We start from the raw sequence: 20,082 nt of genomic DNA on the forward strand, positions 1-20,082 counted from the left end.
AATGGATGTGAACGAGATGTGAATATGCGGAACAAATACCAACTCACTAAACCCCGTTGTTTTTCCAGGGCACTCCAGCTTTGTTTTTGTTTTTAATAATTTCATTTCACTATTTATTTATTTTTTTGGAGTGTGAGTTTATTCCAGTGCCTGATCATCCCTATTCTTAGGACTTCTTATGCAACTTTTTGTAAATTAGATGTCGATTTAAATGCACATTTATGACATGATAGCTTAAAAAGTGATAAAGCTAGTCATGTAAAAGTCAAAGTCAACGAAAGACTTTTGTTGAATTTTGAATGCGAAAAGCTACATTATGATGTCACAGATATATTTTCTTTCGTCATCCAGTGACTTTTCGAGCAGACTATAGCTGCTGTCCACAGCCTTTCACCCCGAGTCCAACACTGACAAAAAGCTCTTACCCTTCTCCGGTCTACTTGGATCGTGGCACCACCAGGGACTGAAACAGAATCATTACTATCTTAAACAGAGTTAAAATGAATGGAAGGTTTGGTAAATTGTATATTTACAGGAGTAAGAATATAAAAATACAATCAAAACAAGACAACTTTAACGTGTTTTTAGAGGATAATTTGTCTACAAATATCTCTTCTTTTCTCTCAATAGCAGCACATCCAGTTAGCGAACCTTACAATGGCAAATGTGCACAAGGACTAACGATCAGAAACTATATAAAAAAAAAAATACAAAACCTTGGTAACATAATGCTTGAATTGTGTCTACTTCATAGTAAGCTTGCACATGAAGGGTGTTTTTGGGTTGTTGGGCTGCCAGCCTGCTTTACAGAATATCCATACGAACCGAGGTTTTCCATGCCTTGTCTCATAAATACACACTCTGTATGACATGTCCATCTGAGGGTACATTCATAGCTCTTCACTTAAGGAATAGTGTGAGGTGAACAGTGGGTGGTTTAGAGTTGAATTCTCTTCTATATCCTCCCGTGTCAGAGATTCAGTGAACTCGAGTTGTGGTTTCAAGCAGCCGTGTTGGCACCAGTTTTTACTTTCTGTTTTCTGTTCACTTTCACCACTGATAATGATCCATTATCTCTTCCCATTTCTTTTCCTGCTTTTTCTCTGTTTCAGAGTCACACATCTGCGCGCACCAAATATATTTCAATGGTTTTCGACCTGGCTCGAAAAAAACAAACATCATCTTCCGCCTCTGAGTGAAACAGTTTATAGTACTGACTAAAAATGAACTGTTTGAAGTCCAAATGTAGAGCTGTTTGACACTGAGGCTCACAGCTATAAGGCTTTGATGAAACATAACTGTGACCTGCAACAAAAGATGAGAAAAAAGTAGTTGCCTCAATTACTGCACATATCACACAATACGATATTAAACTATGATGCAAGTGTGTCTCTGAGTCTTCAAACGGTTCGCCGCGCTATCTATAGGCAAGAGACTGAATGCTTTAAACATGCTGAAAATTAATCCATGCAAATTTGATTAAAAGGATGTGAAAACAAGTATTTGAATAAGAGGGGTTGTGTATGGCAAGCGTGAAGATGAATAACATGAATACATTACAGATCGGGGGACTGACGCATTTCAAATCACCTGTGATATTTGAGAATTATAGATTTATTTGTTCATCCAATTTGCAGATGCAGAGGTGACAGCACAGTCACTCACAAGAGGTGACATACTCACTGAGTGCTAATGTTCTCTCTGACTGAGGGCTGCCTCGGTGGATTTCATGACTATTTCGTTTGTGTTGGCTTGTTTTGGGAAAGGCGCTTTGTCTTTTTGCGCATTATTTGCAATCAAATGTGTGCGTGTTTGTTTGGTTTCACCAGTTGCCAGCCTGAGTATCTGTGAGTGACACACGTCAAATGTCTAAACCCAGGGGAGGAGGTGTTGTCATGGGACTGCAGGAGGAAGAGAAGGATGTGGTGTAGGTATGGAGAAATATCCCAAGTGAGAAAGCAGCTTGTTCATTAGCGAGTGTAGCAACGTGTATGTGCGAGTTTGTGTGAGCGTGCAGGCTGCTCTGTGTGTGTGTGTGTGTGTGTGTGTGTGTGTGTGTGTGTGTGTCTGTGTGTGTACACAGAGCAGCAGAGTGCTAACTAGGACACTTTTCCCCAAAATGAAGCAAAAGCCTGATTTTGAACACGATTCTTCTTATCTGAGTATTTTTCTCATCACTTTTTTTTTTTTTACCTCTGCGTGAACTGCTGTACGTGATGCATTCCTCAGCATATCAGCATGCAGATCTACCTCACTGCTGCACTGCTTTAATGTGGGTACACAGCTTATTGTATGTACTTGGACTTACTACACTACATCACTGGATTGTCAATTAGACCATTCCATGATAAAAGTGAGAACATTACTTTTTCCATCTGAGTAATGAGACTTCAGGTTGGGAGAAGCTAACTCAAGCACGACCCGGCAGCCATTTTCTTTTTTCACCCCTCTTATCCCACCACCAATCCTCAAAATGTCGACACCCCCCCCCCCCCCATCTCCCCTTAATATTGCATGTCTTTGTCTCTCTGGTGCTTTGTATTTGCTGCAGCATTTTTTTTTATTATTTTTTTTTTTTTTTGGTCTTTGTCTTCAATTTTTCTAAGCCAACAATTGTTTCATCCATCCCAGGGCAGATTTCCTCTGCTGGTTCTGAGAGGAAACTTCCAGAGGATTCATGAGACAGACATACTCACCTCAGATTGTTCCAAATTGCATTCATGTTCTTGGCCGTGCATGTTTTGGTGTTGTGTTATGAGCTGAAGATCGAATTTAACTCAAGGAAGGGAATCACCAACAGGGAAACATGAGGGCCAACAGTGTGTGCGGATGAGTGTGTGCGTATGTGTGAATTCCCGATAGTGTGACGCGGGGATGTGTCCCATTTGAGGAGACCAGTTTCCTGTGATCACAACTCTGATAAGAATTGTGGCAAACCACACTCACAACAAGCCACCCTGGAATATCAACGAGACATGCACAGACACTCTCTCTCTCTCTCTCTCTCTCTCTCTCTCTCTCTCTCTCTGTGTCTTTCTTTCTGACATACACACAGATGCAAACACATTCAGACACACACTCAAAGACACTTGTTTACCCTGCCTCTACATGGAGTTCTGAATTTGATTAGGTGCCTTGCTTTCGCTTAAGTTTTCTCATGGATACAATGCATCTATGGAAACGGAGGGAGAAAGTGAGTGAGTGAGTGTGTGTGTGTGTGTGTGTGTGTGTGTGTGTGTGTGTGTGTGTGTGTGTGTGTGTGTGTGTGTGTGTGCGTGTGCGTGTGTGTGTGTATGCGTTGGTCTTGCAAGCACACAAGTGCATGAGGTAAAGCATTATAAATGATTTACTCAACATACAGTGATGGTGCAGCAACTTCTGCCCTGATTAACAGGATGTAGAAAACCAAATCACTCTCAAACCCAGATGGATTTCATACTTTATTAGTCACTATTGTGGCTTGATACTGTTTCTACCGCACACACACCGGCAGAGAACAGCGTTTAAAGCTGCTCTGCTAAAAACAATGAGACAATGCAAAAGGTGTTGCCCGTTGCGCTGAACCCACGGAGAATTATCTCTCTCACTGCAGCTTCTCTCAGTTTCACTTCGCTTTATAGTGAGGTTTCACTTCATCGTGTAACTGCATCTTTACTGCTCTAGTTCACTCTGACTGTTCACAGTCTTAATTTCAGCTGCAGCAGGCGATGTTTTCAGAGAAAGGAGCTTTTTAAAACTACTACAATCCCTGCACAGCGCAGACACAGTTAGCGACAAACGGATGAACACAGCGTTTAGCCAGAAACAGAACAAAAAGGAGAGTGAATATTGCATCTAAATTCATCACAAACACAGTCCCAATGGATCATCATGTAGCTCCGTAACTGCGGGATGTGCAAACGTTTCCTAAGAAATTCGCAATATCATCATGAAAGGTTATTTCTGCTGCCCTCAAATGATCACTAAAAGAAAAAATAATTAGTTGTTGCATATTTAAAGTAATATTTTTGAAGACCTTCATTAAATAAACATCTGTTAAATCTGAATTAGGTAAGACAATGGTGATTCCTCAGAAAAAAAAAAATCACAAGTAGCATCCAGTTAGTGACGCATTTTCAATTACCCTGCAGGGGTTATTCTGCCAGGGAGGGCAGGCGTAGCTAATGCAACAGGCTCTTCAACTGGTGACTAACTGACTTAACACAGTCGAAACTGTCTCAATCTCTAGGAAGGTGAAGGCCAAAAAAAAAAAAAATCCAGCCGCACGTACCGCTTGCTACTGTAGATGCCGCGAAAGAGAACAAAATTGAGATCTTGGAGATTATAATGCTGAGAAAAGCTGTTAGATGTAAAATACTTACGATCATCTGACACTTAAACTTACAATAATTCAATGGTAGAAACAACCATTCAATTATTGTAAGTTGAAGTAGTTAGAACAAGTTCAAGACATCATCTTGTCTTACATTTTCTGCTCCATCAGTGATTCTGAACAAAATGACACAGATTCCCCCCCCCCCCCCCCCCCCCCCCCCCCCGTATTTTCATTTGCTTCTGGTTATTAGCAGCCCCGCTGCCGATCTGCCTGCTGCAGTGGCTCCAGCTCTCTATTATCATGTCAGATGGAGGGATGTGTGTGGAAGTCAATAGCTCACCCTGATCTGTTGGCAATACCTTGTGATGGGACTTTTGGTGTGTGTGTGTGTGTGTGTGTGTGTGTGTGTGTGTGTGTGTGTGTGTGTGTGTGTGTGTGTGTGTGTGTGTGTGTGTGTGTGTGTGTGTGTGTGTGTGTGTGTGCCAAACACCACATCTGCTACTGTTACTGGCAGCATATTGAGGATCCTGCTGAGTAGAATTTGCTATGACAGGATGGATTGTGGTAAAATGTTTAGCTACTAACCTGCCTGTTCCCATATGAATCTGTACGGAAATGGGATAACTGGAATCAATACAGAAGCACCATGCTGTTCATTCACGCACGCAGACACGCTTAAAGTTACATTTTCAAATGGGCCTACTTTTATTTTTGTTACTTCAGGCTATGATAAATGATACGTGAGATGGTACTTTTGCATGCATGTGTGTGGATTTACGTGTGTGTGTGTGTGTGTGTGTGTGTGTGTGTGTGTGTGTGTGTAACTGGAGTCCATCTGTTGTTGTGGATGCTGATATGGCAACTGCATCTGGGGGGAGCTGACTAGGGAAGGAACACATGCACGCACATGTGCAAGCATGCGCGCGCACACACACACACACACACACACACACACACACACACACACACACACACACACACACACACACACACACACACACACACACACACACACACACACACACACACACACACACACACACACACACACACACACAAACCTCCCCATACTGGACAGCTAACAGCTCATTTGACACTGTAATTACAGCCAGTGATCATAGATCCATTCATCAGCCCCCTTCCTCAGGGTGTCAACTGACCTCCAACAATATCAGCATAAAGACAGAGGGAGGGACGGAGGAGAGGAGGGACGAACGGGTGAGGGAGGAGATGAGCTGGGATGGAGGGATGGATAGAAGGAAACAGACAGGGGGGAAAAATAATGGGTTGCAAGAAAATATGGGAGAAGGTGGGGGGGAGTGATATACAGATTGGTCGGGTACGTGTTTATTTGGTTGGAGATGTGTTTGCCAGGGTTTGATTCATTCCTCCGTGTGTGTGTGTGTGTGTGTGTGTGTGTGTGTGTGTGTGTGTGTGTGTGTGTGTGTGTGTGTGTGTGTGTGTGTGTGTGTGTCCAGGCAGCTTGCCTTCCACCTAAGTCTCTTGTGTTGACCTTACCTGCTGCTTCGCTGTTGCATTATTAGGATGAGTTATACACCATTACTGGTCTGCTGCTATCTACAGCTGCTGGTTGCAAATGCCCCCACCCTCCCCCCCACACACACACCCACACCCACGTACGCACAATGAGCATGCACACAGATAACACACCAAATCATGGCAACCTGTGTGGAACCAGGATGCATAAGTAATGTGCACCGGGGCTGTAAGCTGAAATAGGAAAGATACAGTATGAGGAGCCGTCTGTGGAGAAGAGACAATGAAAAAAGAAAGAATTGAAGTTTTATTCTATTTGCTCTTTTATGTCATCAAGAAATGTGATGAACACTCCTGGAAGAATAAATTCAAATCACTAGAATCCACCTCTCGACCTGAATTGATGCTTTTGCACATAAACACTGTTAGGATCCAAAATAACTTACTTTACAAGTCAAGGAGACACACACATTAACACACATTCATCACCCTGAATTACTGATATTATTGCTCAGTTATGAAGCTATTTTTATGTTTTATATATATATATATATATATATATATATATATATATATATATATATATTTTTTTAGAAAGTGATACGTGAAGTAGTAACCTTTATTTTACAATTGAAATAGATAGAACTGGACATTAAATATGTCTAGTAAAGTGTGAAGTGAAATACTTCAAGACAGCGCATAGTGAAAAATGCTTTTTACCACTCAGAGGCAGTTTTGTATTGATACGGTTTCACTGTAATGTTCTGTTTTCATTCAATTTAGGAATAACTGTAGCCATGCTGACTTTATACTGCTGATTTTGCACAGATACATATTGACAACTACGTCTTTGCCTGTGTTGGCAGCACGTTGCTTGCCTCAAAGCTTCCAGAGTAGTGCTTCTCTGTACGGCTCCAGGAACAGACTTGCACTGAACAAACATGCTCTTGATAAAGACTTGTCCTTATTTAGAAAAGCCTAAATACAGACTTGTTTCAGTTGACACAGCAACCCAACTTTTCAGCATCGTGATTTATCATCTAAACAGTTAGCAGCATCTGTTAGCACAAGTTTAGCAATTAACATTCTTTGCCAACTTGCTAACAAACTGCCTATTTACCAGTTTCATCGATTTTAAAAACATAGCTGTCGTGCTGCATATTTTTAGGGCGTGTTAGTAAAACTATTTTTGAGTGGTGGTGTGTATTCCTGTGCGTGTCAGCCTCAGCCTGATACACATGGGCCTACAGGGACCACCCAAGCAGATGCTTCATTTACGAAATTATGCATTTAGGGCAGAGAAATAGGTCTGAACTGGGGGAGTTTAGTAGAGTTACAGAATGAGACCAGAGAGGACTGACGCCATCAGTGAGACGCCCTGTTGTTATCGCCACATTGTTCTTCTATCAGAGAAAAAGAGACAGGGAGAGGAAAAAAGAAAGGCACGGCGAGAAGATGTACCAATGCCCTTTTACCATCTCATGCTGTTTCTCCTCTTTAGCTATTCATTAAACTGAAGCAAAAGTTTTTAAGGGCAGCTTGGACACTAATCATTACCTCCTGCCTCTCATCAACTCACTTCACTGATCATCGGAGTCTTTCTTTCTCCACCCAGTTTCTCTCTCTTCACACCCGCCCACACACACACAAAGGAAACATGTATTGTTCACTCCGCTAATATACTTTTTTCTGCTCCATCACTCACCCTCTGTCTCAACCACAAAAACAATTCTACATCAACTGTAACAAGCAGCGTTGGCAATCCTCCGCTTACACACACAGATGAATTCAGTTCTGGATGACGTTATCACACCCAGATTGAACTTTTCTGTGGTTCCGAACTAGACTTTTAACAAAGATGGTTGATGATTTCAGTGTTTTTGAACGGTCATTAAATAAGAAAAAACTCAAATAGTTTATGCGATTGTCATGTTGTTAAAGAAAATATTTTACCTTTGTTTTTTCCAGCGCCTGGTCTTAATGTGTAACTACCGCCATAAGAGGGCGGTAATACAGCTAAAAGCTGTTTTCCAACTGCCATTAATCAACAAAAGGAGTAGAAGAAGAAAATGTTACTACCGGGCTCCGGTAAAATGTGTGAGAGAAAAGAGACTGAGATTAGAGGCTACTGTAGAAAAAACAAAAACATGAAAAAAAGACTACAGCCGTTAAAAAGTTGGAGAGCAAAACATTGAGCAGAAGTTCCCTCGACAGATCAACAATCAGTGTCTAGCTTTGTCACCAGACAAAGTAAGTTTGATGTTAAACGTGCAGAAAAAACAACGGCCCTCATTTCAAAGATGATAAAACAACAAAGAAATGCTTCTCATCAGTATTCAAAGTCTGATGCTATTTGTTGAGCCTGTGTTTGCGACGTGAATGAGTTTCTCTCTCTTGTCTTTGTGTGTGTATGCGGTGGTGGGTACTTTGAATAATAGTCAAACAGCTCCAGTGAACACTGAAAAGTATTTTTGCTTAGAATGCCCATCCATACTTTTTGTGTGTGTGTGTGTGTGTGTGTGTGTGTGTGTGTGTGTGTGTGTGTGTGTGTGTGTGTGTGTGTGTGTGTGTGTGTGTGTGTGTGTGTGCTTTCCTCTGTGGCAGGTGTTAGTTTCAGAGAGTCTGAACGTTGTCCTGTGAGGATGATCCTCCAAATGTTTGTGTGTGGTTCTGACTTTAAGCTTCTCCTGTGAGAGGTTTCCTCAAAACAAGGTAAAAAAAAAGCTACTCAGAAGTTAAGAAGTTTTGTCTGTTTAAGTGCATGAAACTGTTATTTTTGTGTCACACACTGCCTGTATCTAAGAGAAAAACAACTCACTCGTTTCCGCAAATTGTTTTTAGAATCAGTGATTTCTGCAAATAGCCCAAAAAGTTTATGTTCAATTGACAAATCCGTATGACTCTTGTTATAAAAGAAGAAATAAGTCAGGCGGTGTTATTATAATATTATTCTTACAGAGAGTCCACAAAGAGAGGTGGCTGTGATGGAATGACGGGTCAAAACGTTGGACTTTAACATGAAAGATCACATTTCAAGTCTCCTGATAACAGTCAACAATGATTTCTTTTAACAATGACAGTGACTCACCTTTCAACATTAACATTATTATTGTGACCAGAATGACGAAGATCCCAATGTACAATGTAGTCATTCTAACGCAAACCACAATGTTCCCCTTACCTTGATTAAGTGCTTATTTTAACTTTATTTTAAACCATGATCTTTCCATCATCCTAACCACATCCTTTTGTGCCTTAACCTATCAAAATCTTAACCATATTGCTGTCACATTGTAAACTATTCATATTTAGAACAATGATTTTCAACAGTTTTGAAAAGCTTAGACGAATGATGGTCTCCGGCCGATAAGTGTCACATCCAAAAAAACGGTTCTTTGTGACATCCGACATGGCAGTTACAAAAAAAACCCCGTTCATTATTGATTATTCTGTCAATAAACTTATCGATTGATGGATTAAGCAGATAACCTAAGACAAAAATTAAGATAATAATGCAAAATTACATGAAAAAACCCTGCAAAACCAAAGAAAGATTGGTGTTTTTCGTTATATTTTAAGTCAACTGAAAAGACTGATTTACTGACTGCTACTGTAGCTTCTTCTCTAAGAAAAAGTAACTAAATTCATCAACAAAGTATTCATGTTAGTTTTGAAAAACAGTAGGGAAGTAGAAAAATGAGGTAGACAGAAATGGAAGAGGAGAGTCACAATCTAAATATACCAGCTGAGGGCGGTGGAGAAAAGAAAAAGCGCTGGTCTTCTGAAAACTACGGTGTGATAAAAAATTAAGTTGGAAGGCACAGAGAGGAGAGCATAAAGAGAGAGAGAGAAAGAGAGAGAGAGAGAGAGAGAGAGAGAGAGAGAGAGTGAGCGAGTGCTTTTACTGCCGGTCGCTTTCACCTGTTTGTCTGGGAGATAGATGGATGAAATCAGACTCCTGTTAAAGTGAGCTGGAAGAGTGGAACCTGCATTCCCCCCCTCAGTCAGTGAGTCCAGAAACAAGCAAATCACTACACCCTTTCTCAGCCTCCAGTACCTTTACAGCCCTGCTGATAGTTATCCTACAGCATCTGAGGCTCAGCAGTTCCTTCTTGTTTTTACTCTTTGAGGAGACTCTCTCTGAACTGCCTCAATCCTTAATTCTGCTTGTTCAGTAACATTGTCAGTTCTTTGGAGTCTTTGTTTTACGTTCAATTGTTTTTCTTACAAAACACTACATTTGTCAACAAAGGCTTAAAATATTGGGTGGATTTCCACTTTGCTCATCTTATGCTGTAATAATCCTATCCAAGAGGCAACAAATATAAAAAAAAAACCTGGATTGAAATTGAATTAAAAGAAGCTATTTCTTCCCTCTGGATTTATTTTTCGTTCGAGCTCTCTCATGCCTGACGCTTCTTTTCTCTCTGCGTCAGGGAGCACTCAGTGGAGGCCATTTGCATTTTGCTTTAATATATTTCCTCAATTCCAAAGCTTCAAGAGATCCTTCTTTGCATTTGTTTATTTAGTTCAAAGTGGTTTTTTTCTGTTATTGCCCAAGAACCTTGCAGGAAATTGAAGTGTAGTCAAAATGTGATAGATAAATATGAAAGTGGCATTGTGTGTATTCAATGGAGAGGGACTTTGATGTTTTTTTTGCAGTATTAAGCCAGCTTATAGCAGTGGTGTAGCTCAAGCCTGTAGGTGAGGCCCGGCAATTCCCTTTTTCTTTTATTGTCTGATGCTGTTGGACCTGTGGGTGATAGAAAGGCCCAGACAACACAACTGCGTTTACCACCCGGATCTGCACCATCAGCAGACACACACTGCAGCGGTGTGTTGATTCTGCGTGTGCGCATGTCTCGGTGCGCGTTTGACCCCGAGGATGTTTTAGGGGTGGCTGTGTCGTGTGCGGAGGATGGATTGGTAGTGACATCAGGATTGTACCTCGCGGTGCAACGAGTTCTCCAGGTTCGCACAGCATCCGCCAGACAGGGACAGAGCAAAAAGAAAGAGAGAGGAGGGAGATAGATGGAGTGTGACACCCTTGGGTCGAATCAAGCTTTAGGGATGTGTTGGCTACACACATGTAGCGGCAGCAGGGAAAAGCTTATTTGAAAGATGGGAATGTCAAGTCTGTGATGTGCACTCTGCTGAAGTCAAAGGGTACTGGTAACTAGTGAGAGGCTGATGAATGGAGGAAGAAACGGACAAAAGCTTACCACCCCTTGTTCTCTTTCCTCTTCTTTCCATCTTCCTCGCTATTTACACACACACACACACACACACACACACACACACACACACACACACACACACACACACACACACACACACACACACACACACACACACACACACACACACACACACACACACACACACACACACACAAAGTTGAGTTTGCACAATGCGAGTTAAATTGGAGGCTTAATTTGGAGGCACCGGCTTTCTTTACAAGTCACATGGTGGAAAGTTATCCACAAAAGCCAAACTGTGGATTTAAGTAATGAAACACACACACACACACACACACACACACACACACACACACACACACACACACACACACACACACACACACACACACACACACACACACACACACACACACACACACACACACACACTCCTGGCAGGATCAGAGAGGCCTAATCAAGCTGAAATCTCCCAAGGTTGCAATTAAGGCTTGGAGAGTCCTAGCAGTCAAACCTTCCCATTAACTCACAAACATACACACATTTCCTCTGACAAATGATCATCGTTCCATTTTTATCCTCTGCCGTGCATTTAGTACCTCTGGAGAAATAAAGGGCAGGTGTCACGCCTGCAACTTTTCATGGCTTGTTTTTTGTCCGTGTGATTCAAGTTACTCCAAGAATTGACCTTAAGAATTTCATTTGGCACAATTAATTATGTCTCAACCAATGTGAGCCGGAATAAGCTCCAGCCCCCCTGCGACCTTGCAAAAGATAAATGGATATGCAAGGGTGAATTCAGCCTAAAAAACATTTACAAGTATAGAATTAGAAATCTAATTCAACTACGAGTCTACAGCCTTGCTAGCAGCTTTATGAGGCTGCAGTGTAGCTCAAAGCACAGCAGTGCTGGCGGACCAGCCGATGGACAGATGTTGGCATCCCGAGAGGAATGCCGACGTCGTGCGGCTAACAAATCAGCATAAGTCAGTGGAATACTTTTCCTTGGATGAAACTACCCAGCTATCAGAGCTTTCTCCAACTTATCACATCTTAAAATATCTTAATAATCTTCTGATTGATGAGAAAGTCAGTGTAAGAAGTAACCTATGCATTCATTCACACCAATATTAATATGACAACATATGCCAGTCAAATAATTCCTGGACTGATGAACTGGCAAGTGCTTCTACCAATATCTATTATCTAGCTTTGCTTCTTTCCCTCACGATCTTCTTTGATTTCCTTGCGAGGGAACCTTTTATCCTCTCCCTCTTCTTCATCCTCAAACTGTTCTCTTTTGCTCTTTTCTTCACTCATCTGCTTACCTTTCATCTACTGTATCCTTTCCGTTCATCTTTGCTGCCTCATGACAATATCAGATAATATCTTCCATTTTCTTTTGATACAGTGATACTTTGAAAAGAACAGCGAGCTACAGTGAGTATCCTGGTGACCTAAGGCACAATATTGCTCGACAGCAGAGTGATAATCATCTCTGTTACATGTTCAGCAAGAGTAAGAGTCTTTTGTTCCTAAGTTGTAGTCTTACAAAAACTAAGCTGCTTTCACAAATGCACTGCAACCCTCAACTTATCTAGACATGAACTGGAGGAGCTGTATGCCAGAACACAAATGTCTGAATCAGTTGAACTGGACATTACACTGTTTTTACCCTGCCAGCTCCCTGAAGTCACTGGTATGTGCGTTTGAGTCGTGTGTGAATAGAGCAGGTCAGTGTGCAGAGAATTCAAAGCGAGCAAGTAGGCGTGTTGATGGTGTGTCAATGACGCACTCCTGCACGCTCTACCCAAAGCACCGCCCCTCCCCTGAACTATGGACATGGTTTGACATTGAAAATCTCATGTCGTGAGCAACATGTCTGAAAGGGGAACTCTGTGTAACATCCAGACCTTATTCTTCGAACACTGTCCAGAGTTCATACGAGAAAAAGACTGCGTGACGAAGGGAACTTGCACACCTCATACTCACCGTCTGAAAAACTACAAGGTAACAGCTTGCAGGGATCAAAGAGCTGTAAACATGATGTCATACAGACTGACATGAAACGCACCAATGATGAGACAGTTTTCCTCTCATTTCTAAATGAGTATGAGTATGATTCAGACTGAAAATTGACTGTATATTATGAATCATGACAAACAGGTAGGGAAAGGACAATAAGGAGGTGGGGATCAAAGGGTTGGATAACTGTAGAACTGCTACATCACAAACCTTTTGGGTAGCCCTATAAACCGGATGTCAAACACTGAATGAGTGATTAAAGTTACACCACTGGTCAGCCGAATGCCACAACTTCCTGTATCCATTTCAAACGAAAAGCCCTCTTGCATTTTATATATGGTCCAGCAATACAGGGTTTGACCTGGTCCTAGCATTGGAAAGAACAAACTCAACATATTTTTTTTGTACCCGTTTTTGACTATCTGAGTGATCATAAAAAAAAAAAAAAATCCCTGTTTTAATACGCAGAAACACATAACTATTGCCATGGTTACCAACCTAATAAATATAAGGTATATCACCAATTTAGACTGCTTAATTTAGCAGTAGTTTAGATGTAAGAAATCAGGCTTAAGTCACATGTAGAGTAGAGGCCAATCAGTAAATCAGTTATGCAGGACATATAGGTATCTGTGTACGAGAAGGCTGAAAAATGACAAGTAACTGATGTACAGAAAAACCAATATGTTTTGAAACTGTCACAATTCAATAGTTTGTCTACAAGATAGCATTAACCAATTTATTTTCCAACTGGAAAATATGGTCTCCTGTACAACATCAATATTTGTGTTGGCCTCAAAATTCCGATGTTGGCTGGGCTATGATATCATCTATCAAAAAACGCTTTCCAGTCACAAATGAGTTACTCCAGAAACCTTCCTTTTAAGATGGGCTCGGTCCAGTTGTTTGGTTTGCACCAGAGTTCATTTATTCCGCTTTCACACCAGCCGGAAGGAACCGCACTAAATTGACAAACGCACAAGAGTTTATCTTAACCCAAACAAACAGGTTATGTGTGAAAGCGCCCTGAAGTTCGTTCACACCGCAGCAACACAACATGCAGCTTCAAAACTATTTATTCTCTTTCAGGACTTATGTCACTGACAGAGATTAAAACCCTCAGTTTTTGTGGATAAGGGATGATATCATAACACTGTGTTTCTTCTGATACCAAACTCACTTCACGTTAATTGCTGCAGTGACTGATGCAGAGAGTGCTGGCATCCCATTTTCCAAATGGCGGATATCTCAGCGAATGGAAACGCCTTGAATATTAATGTATTCACTACATTTTTCTCCTCGACCATTGGGAGCTCAACCAGAGATCATATGCCCGTGAGATGTCTGTCCGGCTTTAGCTAAGATGCATACAAACGCAGGCTCACACGTGCAAACACACAAATACAGACTGGAGATATGAAGGGGAAACTGATCAGCCGCGTAGAGCGGGGAGGGCTTTCCAATGGGACTAATTAGAGGGATGGAACAGACTGCAGAACTCTTCGGAGACCACCACTCTTCCTCCAACTTTATTTAGTTCTCCTCTCGCTCTTCCTTTCTGTTTTGCTCCTCTGTGTTCGGTTAATGAAAGCTACATCATCCGGGGTTATGAGATCCAATGCTGCTTTCTTACCGGGATTCATACTAGAGGATATGATCAGAGCGTCATGGTGTCTACAATACTGGAAGGGGCTGCGGGAAACGTGTGCGCATGTGAGAATGATAAATAAAATAAATCATAATAATAAACACACACAGAAACAAGTTTACCAATTCTTTACACACAGTTAAGCCAAATATCAGATCTCAAAATTCACAAATTTACTAACTCACATGCAGACTGTCAAATCAGAAAAGCATCTGCTGTTAGTGAGTTTGTGCAGATGTTTGTGTGTGTGTGTGTGTGTGGGGGGGTGCTAATGTGTGAGTCATCATCAGATGCTGAGTTTGATACAGGCTGTTTAGATGCTATTGATCAGAACTCCTTATTCCTGAGCCGTCAGACACGCACACACAGACACACACATGGCTGCCTCTACTCCTCTTTTCCCTCTCTCTCTCTTGAGCTCTCTCTTCTTTCCTGCTCCTTTCTGAATTCATTTCTATATCACACACCCACTCATTCTGCGGCAGACAGACCAAACAACCAGCCATAATGAAGTGGCACTGCATCATCACAAACACTGCTGTGTGTCTAAATGAGCTGGAGAGGAAGCGAGCAGCATCTCTGCTTTGTTTCCTAATTATTTACTACTAACAGGAGAACAGGTGAGGACGGGAGGAAGGGTGTAGGACGAGGAGGGAAAGAAGGGAAGATATAGGAAGACTAAAGGAGACGAAGAAACATGAGTGAGAGAAGAGAGCCGTAGTGACCACTGTGTGTGTGTGTGTGTGTGTGTGTGTGTGTGTGTGATGCCCTCTAACCAAAGAAAGCCTTGGCTCAGCCTGTCTGGCTTTGCAGCTTCTCCCAGCTCTAGAAATGCCTGGCTGCATAGCCAGATGACTCACACACCAAGCTCAGAACTCAAGCCAGGGCTTAACACACACTTCCTCATGGCAAAAGCACTCACACACACACACACACACACACACACACACACACACACACACACACACACACACACACACACACACACACACACACACACACACATGCAGATATATGCCTCAATATAGCACATGTGCACGAATAAACACATCAACTCATACCCAGATCCAACCAGGTGCGTGTATAATCTCATCTGCACCGAGTTAATCTGCACAGACTCTCGCACAAACCTGGAAAGTTTGGTTTGTTTTACTTACATCATCACAGATCTCTTCAGAAAGTATTTCATGAAAAGCTTTTTTCCCGACTACGGCCTCTGCTGCTTTGCTGGGAAAGTAAATCACCACTGTGAAAAGCATTTAAAAGTTTTGAGTTTGTAAATTATATGCACAGACACTTTATTACACTGTCAGTTTATCATAGTTGCAGTTTTATAGGATAACAGCTTTTCCTTGTTTTTCTTCAGGTGATAAAATAAAACCAGGGATGTGAAGAACAAGGCAACATCATGTTACATTGTATCTTTGTAAAACCTTCCTTATCTATACAGGTAAAGATACAAATCAACTCTCGGCTGCGTGTAAAGTTTGCAGTTTGTAGTTGAGTAGTTTACAAAGATGGAGTCTTTGGAGCACATCTACAGCCCCACAATGCCTCAGACGCATTCAAGTTTTAGTTTTTTTAAACATGTCAACAAGCCACGCAAAAGATGTGACAGTTTTTATGTGACTCTTTGTTATGTATGTTGTCTCATACATATGCTTTTACTTTGCAAGCCTGCTGAAGTTATTTATTTAGCCAAACACAAGTACTACTGACAAAACAGTTTCCCTGGTGGAGAAAAGACAGTTTGTTTATCTATCGTGGATGTTTCTGTCCTAGTCGGTGCCCAGAATATGAAGTGCTTTAATTTTATGTATCCATTCACTTCAGTGTAAGCACCTGCCAGCATTTGGACAGTCAGAGAGACACACAACAAAAGATGCTCTGTGGTTTAAGCGTTTACTCATCATCGTTGACATTATCCACATAATAATGGAACAGCAAAATTAAATCCATTTATAAAATGATATTGCTGACTAATACTAAAACATCATTATTTGTTCTTTTTTATTTTCAACTCTTCATTATTGTTTTTATTAGAAGGTTTATTGAGGGGTATATATTGCCTTTTTTTTGTGTGTCATATAAATGCCAGACCTGGGTACAAACACATCAAAGTATAAAAGCTTTGGACTGCTCTGGTTTGAATTGCAGTATTCTTTAGAGTGCTTTGCTGATTCAACTGGTTCTGTATATATGTCTATTTTTCTGTCTTGTGTTTAAAGTGTGGGTATGGCATCCATTGGCCCTGGCAATGCCTGTGCAACAAATCCTGAGCTGACTCTGTGTTTATGGGTCTATATTGTGTGTGCTTTACACCTTCATCCCCTTGTGTTTTCTATTTGAAGTTTTCTGTCCTTTGATTTGAGACGGTCCCAACTCAACTGCATATTGCTGGAAGAAGAACAGAGTAGACCTTTTCCACTCAGAAATGGTGTGCCGTTGGCAGCATATTTGAGCTGGTGCACGCCCACATTGGAACTGTGTCTAAAACCAAAATGAGATTCCTCTGAGAAAACCTCTCCACAGGATTCCCAAACTGTCACTGTGTCACTGCAGGGGGATTCCTGTGTTTAAAGGGGATGAAAGTAGCAAATGTGATTGGCCATGATTTCTGAAACCTCTAACAGTGCCACCTATAATGTATTATATTGATCCTGTTCTGATCCTGGCCTGTTTCCAGTTGTGCCACAGGTGCGCTGGGCGAGCCCGGCCACCAGAATACCAGAATGTGTTTGTCTTGCCACCAGTGCACTGGGCAGGGGCCTGTTGTTTTCATGTATTTTTGGTAAACATCAACAATGTTTACTTTGTAAATATTAATTTATTTAGCAACTCGAATAATTGTTTTGACTGTGTGACCAATTGAACTTTAAAAAACTAAAAAAAATGGCTGTTTTTAATTGAAACCTACTTTTTTAATTTTTTAATAAATTACTAACTTGAAGTGGGATCTATTTTGCATTTCCAAATGTGCTCGTTTCATTTTAAAAGTTAGATTTGCTCACATTTTCTTTCCAGAACAACAGTATTTCTTAGAAAGAAAGTGGGAACACTCAGACAACAGTCTGCGCCGTAAGATGGCACCGCACTAACGTGTGTAATGGGATTTTAACAAATGCAGATTAACTTCAAAACTAGATATATCTATGTAAAAGATACACACTTAATTTTGTATTGCTAATATCACCCGATTTAATTACGCTACATGCGCATCCGCTCAGATTCATTATTTTCAGTGAAGGCCGAAGGGCACTGCAGGGTGTGTTTGTCAGCTGTGTGTGTTTTACAACGTTATGTTGTCTAAGGTTTATATGCATGTCTGTTTTACCAGCAGTAAACGCGTACAGCCATGCCAGAAGCTCTATAAAGCTGGGTTAGCTAAATGCGTGACAATGCAGAGACTTTAAGCAGGTATAATAAAGCTCCATTTGCTAACTGCGGCTGACATATAGATGAAGGGAAAGTCATAACTTTTGTGAGTATTTTGTCATAAATTAAAGTACTGGAAAAAAGGACACTTGGACTTGATGATATTTCACTCAACGCATGAAATGTCAACCTCCTGGCACAAAAAGAAAAGTGAGAGGATCATTAACATTACTGGGATTCATTATCTGGGAACCACGGATGTCGGTACTCAATCATCTCACAAAACGTGAAGTACATGTTGCGATATTTCACTGGATGAGTGAAAACTTGGTCCTGCTGGTGGCACCACCAAAAGTCAGAAATTCACCACACCACAAATTCCACACGTGTGTAGAACATTCATTGGCAATCCATCCATAGTGGTGGAATCAGCGTCACACAGACAGAATGGGGAATAATTAGGCTTTACATAGTTATTGATAGAACTAAGCCATGCAGTGTGTAATCTAGAGCTTTTGTTTACGTGTGTCCTGTAATTAACTGCGTATGTTATTGTTTCTTTCTGGCAGAATGCGGGAACGGGGTCTTTGCATTTGTGGAGTAGGTGTGTGGAGTCTACTGCTATCCCTTTGTCTGGCCTCCCTCACACATGCGCACAGGAGCCACACAGGTATGTAGCTATGTGTTTGTATGTCTGTTTGTGTGTGCGTATACGTGTGTGTTGACAGTACATAGTCTTGTCAGTCAGCCTGTGTGTGTGTGTGTCTATAACATCCACCGTATTGGATCTGTTGTAGATTACCACCGCAGGCCACACTCTGCAGCCAATTTCATTTCACATGTTGTAAAGTTGTAGTGAATAGAGCGTGTGCTACCCGAGGGAACACCGGGGTCGGATTCACAATGAAATACAAGACCACAGAGGCAGGTAGCGGGGAAGAACACACAAAAAGTTCTTTAATAAAGGCAAGGGGAATACGAGTAATCCAAGACGAAAGGTCTTCTAAATTCAGGGGCTTTTGCGCCTCTGCAGTCCCATCAGGGTGGTGCGACTCACAAAAAAAAAAAAAAAAAGCCTCAGGGTTACAGCATAGACAGTGAGCAGTGAGCTTTGTGGATTAGAAATCCCCGGCTGTGTGATATCCTTCCCGTGTGGGCAAGTGGCTGACTCACTAGCATGATTGAGCCCAGAGGTCTCTCGCTACTTTTCTGCTCGTCTCTTGTGTGAGGGTTGGGTATCTTCACTATGATGGTTCACTATGATCACCTGCGTGTGACACAGAAAATCACATACCTCCGGGAGGAAAAGGTTTAACGGGGAGCACATTGTACCTGCTATCCGTGTATGAATAGGAGCTTTTTATATGCCCGAGGTCATGCTGCTCAGTCACGAACAGTACGCACAAACACAGGAACGTGAATAAATTCTGTAAATCTTCGGGAAGCTTTCAATGTTTACATTTTTAATGAGAAAGCCAGCGGAGGGGTATTTCTGATATATAGTCAATGTCACAATAAGCCATGCTATCCTTCAGCAAGTCATTTCTTTAAAGGCACCAAAGACGCAAGCTTGAAAGGTTGTTGCCCATCTTACAGACATGATCATTTAGCCTGGAAATTGTATTTTAAGACTCCTCCTCCAGACTTGTGGAGCAAAAAGACCAAAAAAGGGATTGTTAATAACGTATCAAGAAACTTATCTGGTCAAAATAAGTAATTGGCAATGACAAAATAACCTAAGAATAAAACACAGAAGGAATGATAGGGCATTTTGTGTTTGGTTTGACTACATGTGATAGGCAGTGATGGCTTGAAAATGTTAAGCTCTGCCGTTGGCTTTCATGTCGTGATAAGTGGTGTGCACCAGCTGCCCTTCATCTGAACTGTTTGTCTTTGTTTGTCAGGATCTAATGTCAGGGATGCAACAGATATTTATACTGCAGTGTATTGTATGTCTTAACATCTGCCTGGTACAGATGTTCCATTAGTGGATAACTGAAAGGGAATATGATTGATGAGTCCGA

At 41.4% G+C, this 20,082-nt stretch overlaps 1 protein-coding gene across 1 annotated transcript in view; it reads left to right on the plus strand.

Annotated features, from left to right (window-relative positions):
- Positions 1 to 20,082, plus strand: part of LOC138614688 (chemokine-like protein TAFA-2) — an 83,061-nt gene that overhangs the window by 23,587 nt on the left and 39,392 nt on the right. The window contains exon 2 of the mRNA XM_069688254.1: positions 18,628 to 18,728. Coding sequence (XP_069544355.1) covers positions 18,629 to 18,728 — 100 coding nt within the window. The 5' untranslated portion in view covers position 18,628. The remainder of the gene's footprint in view (positions 1 to 18,627; positions 18,729 to 20,082) is intronic.

The sequence above is a fragment of the Brachyistius frenatus genome, unplaced genomic scaffold (assembly GCF_029030835.1).
Source record: "Brachyistius frenatus isolate BFR_SWC_R1_liver_20210118 unplaced genomic scaffold, ASM2903083v1 Contig_6, whole genome shotgun sequence".
NCBI lineage: Eukaryota > Metazoa > Chordata > Actinopteri > Embiotocidae > Brachyistius > Brachyistius frenatus.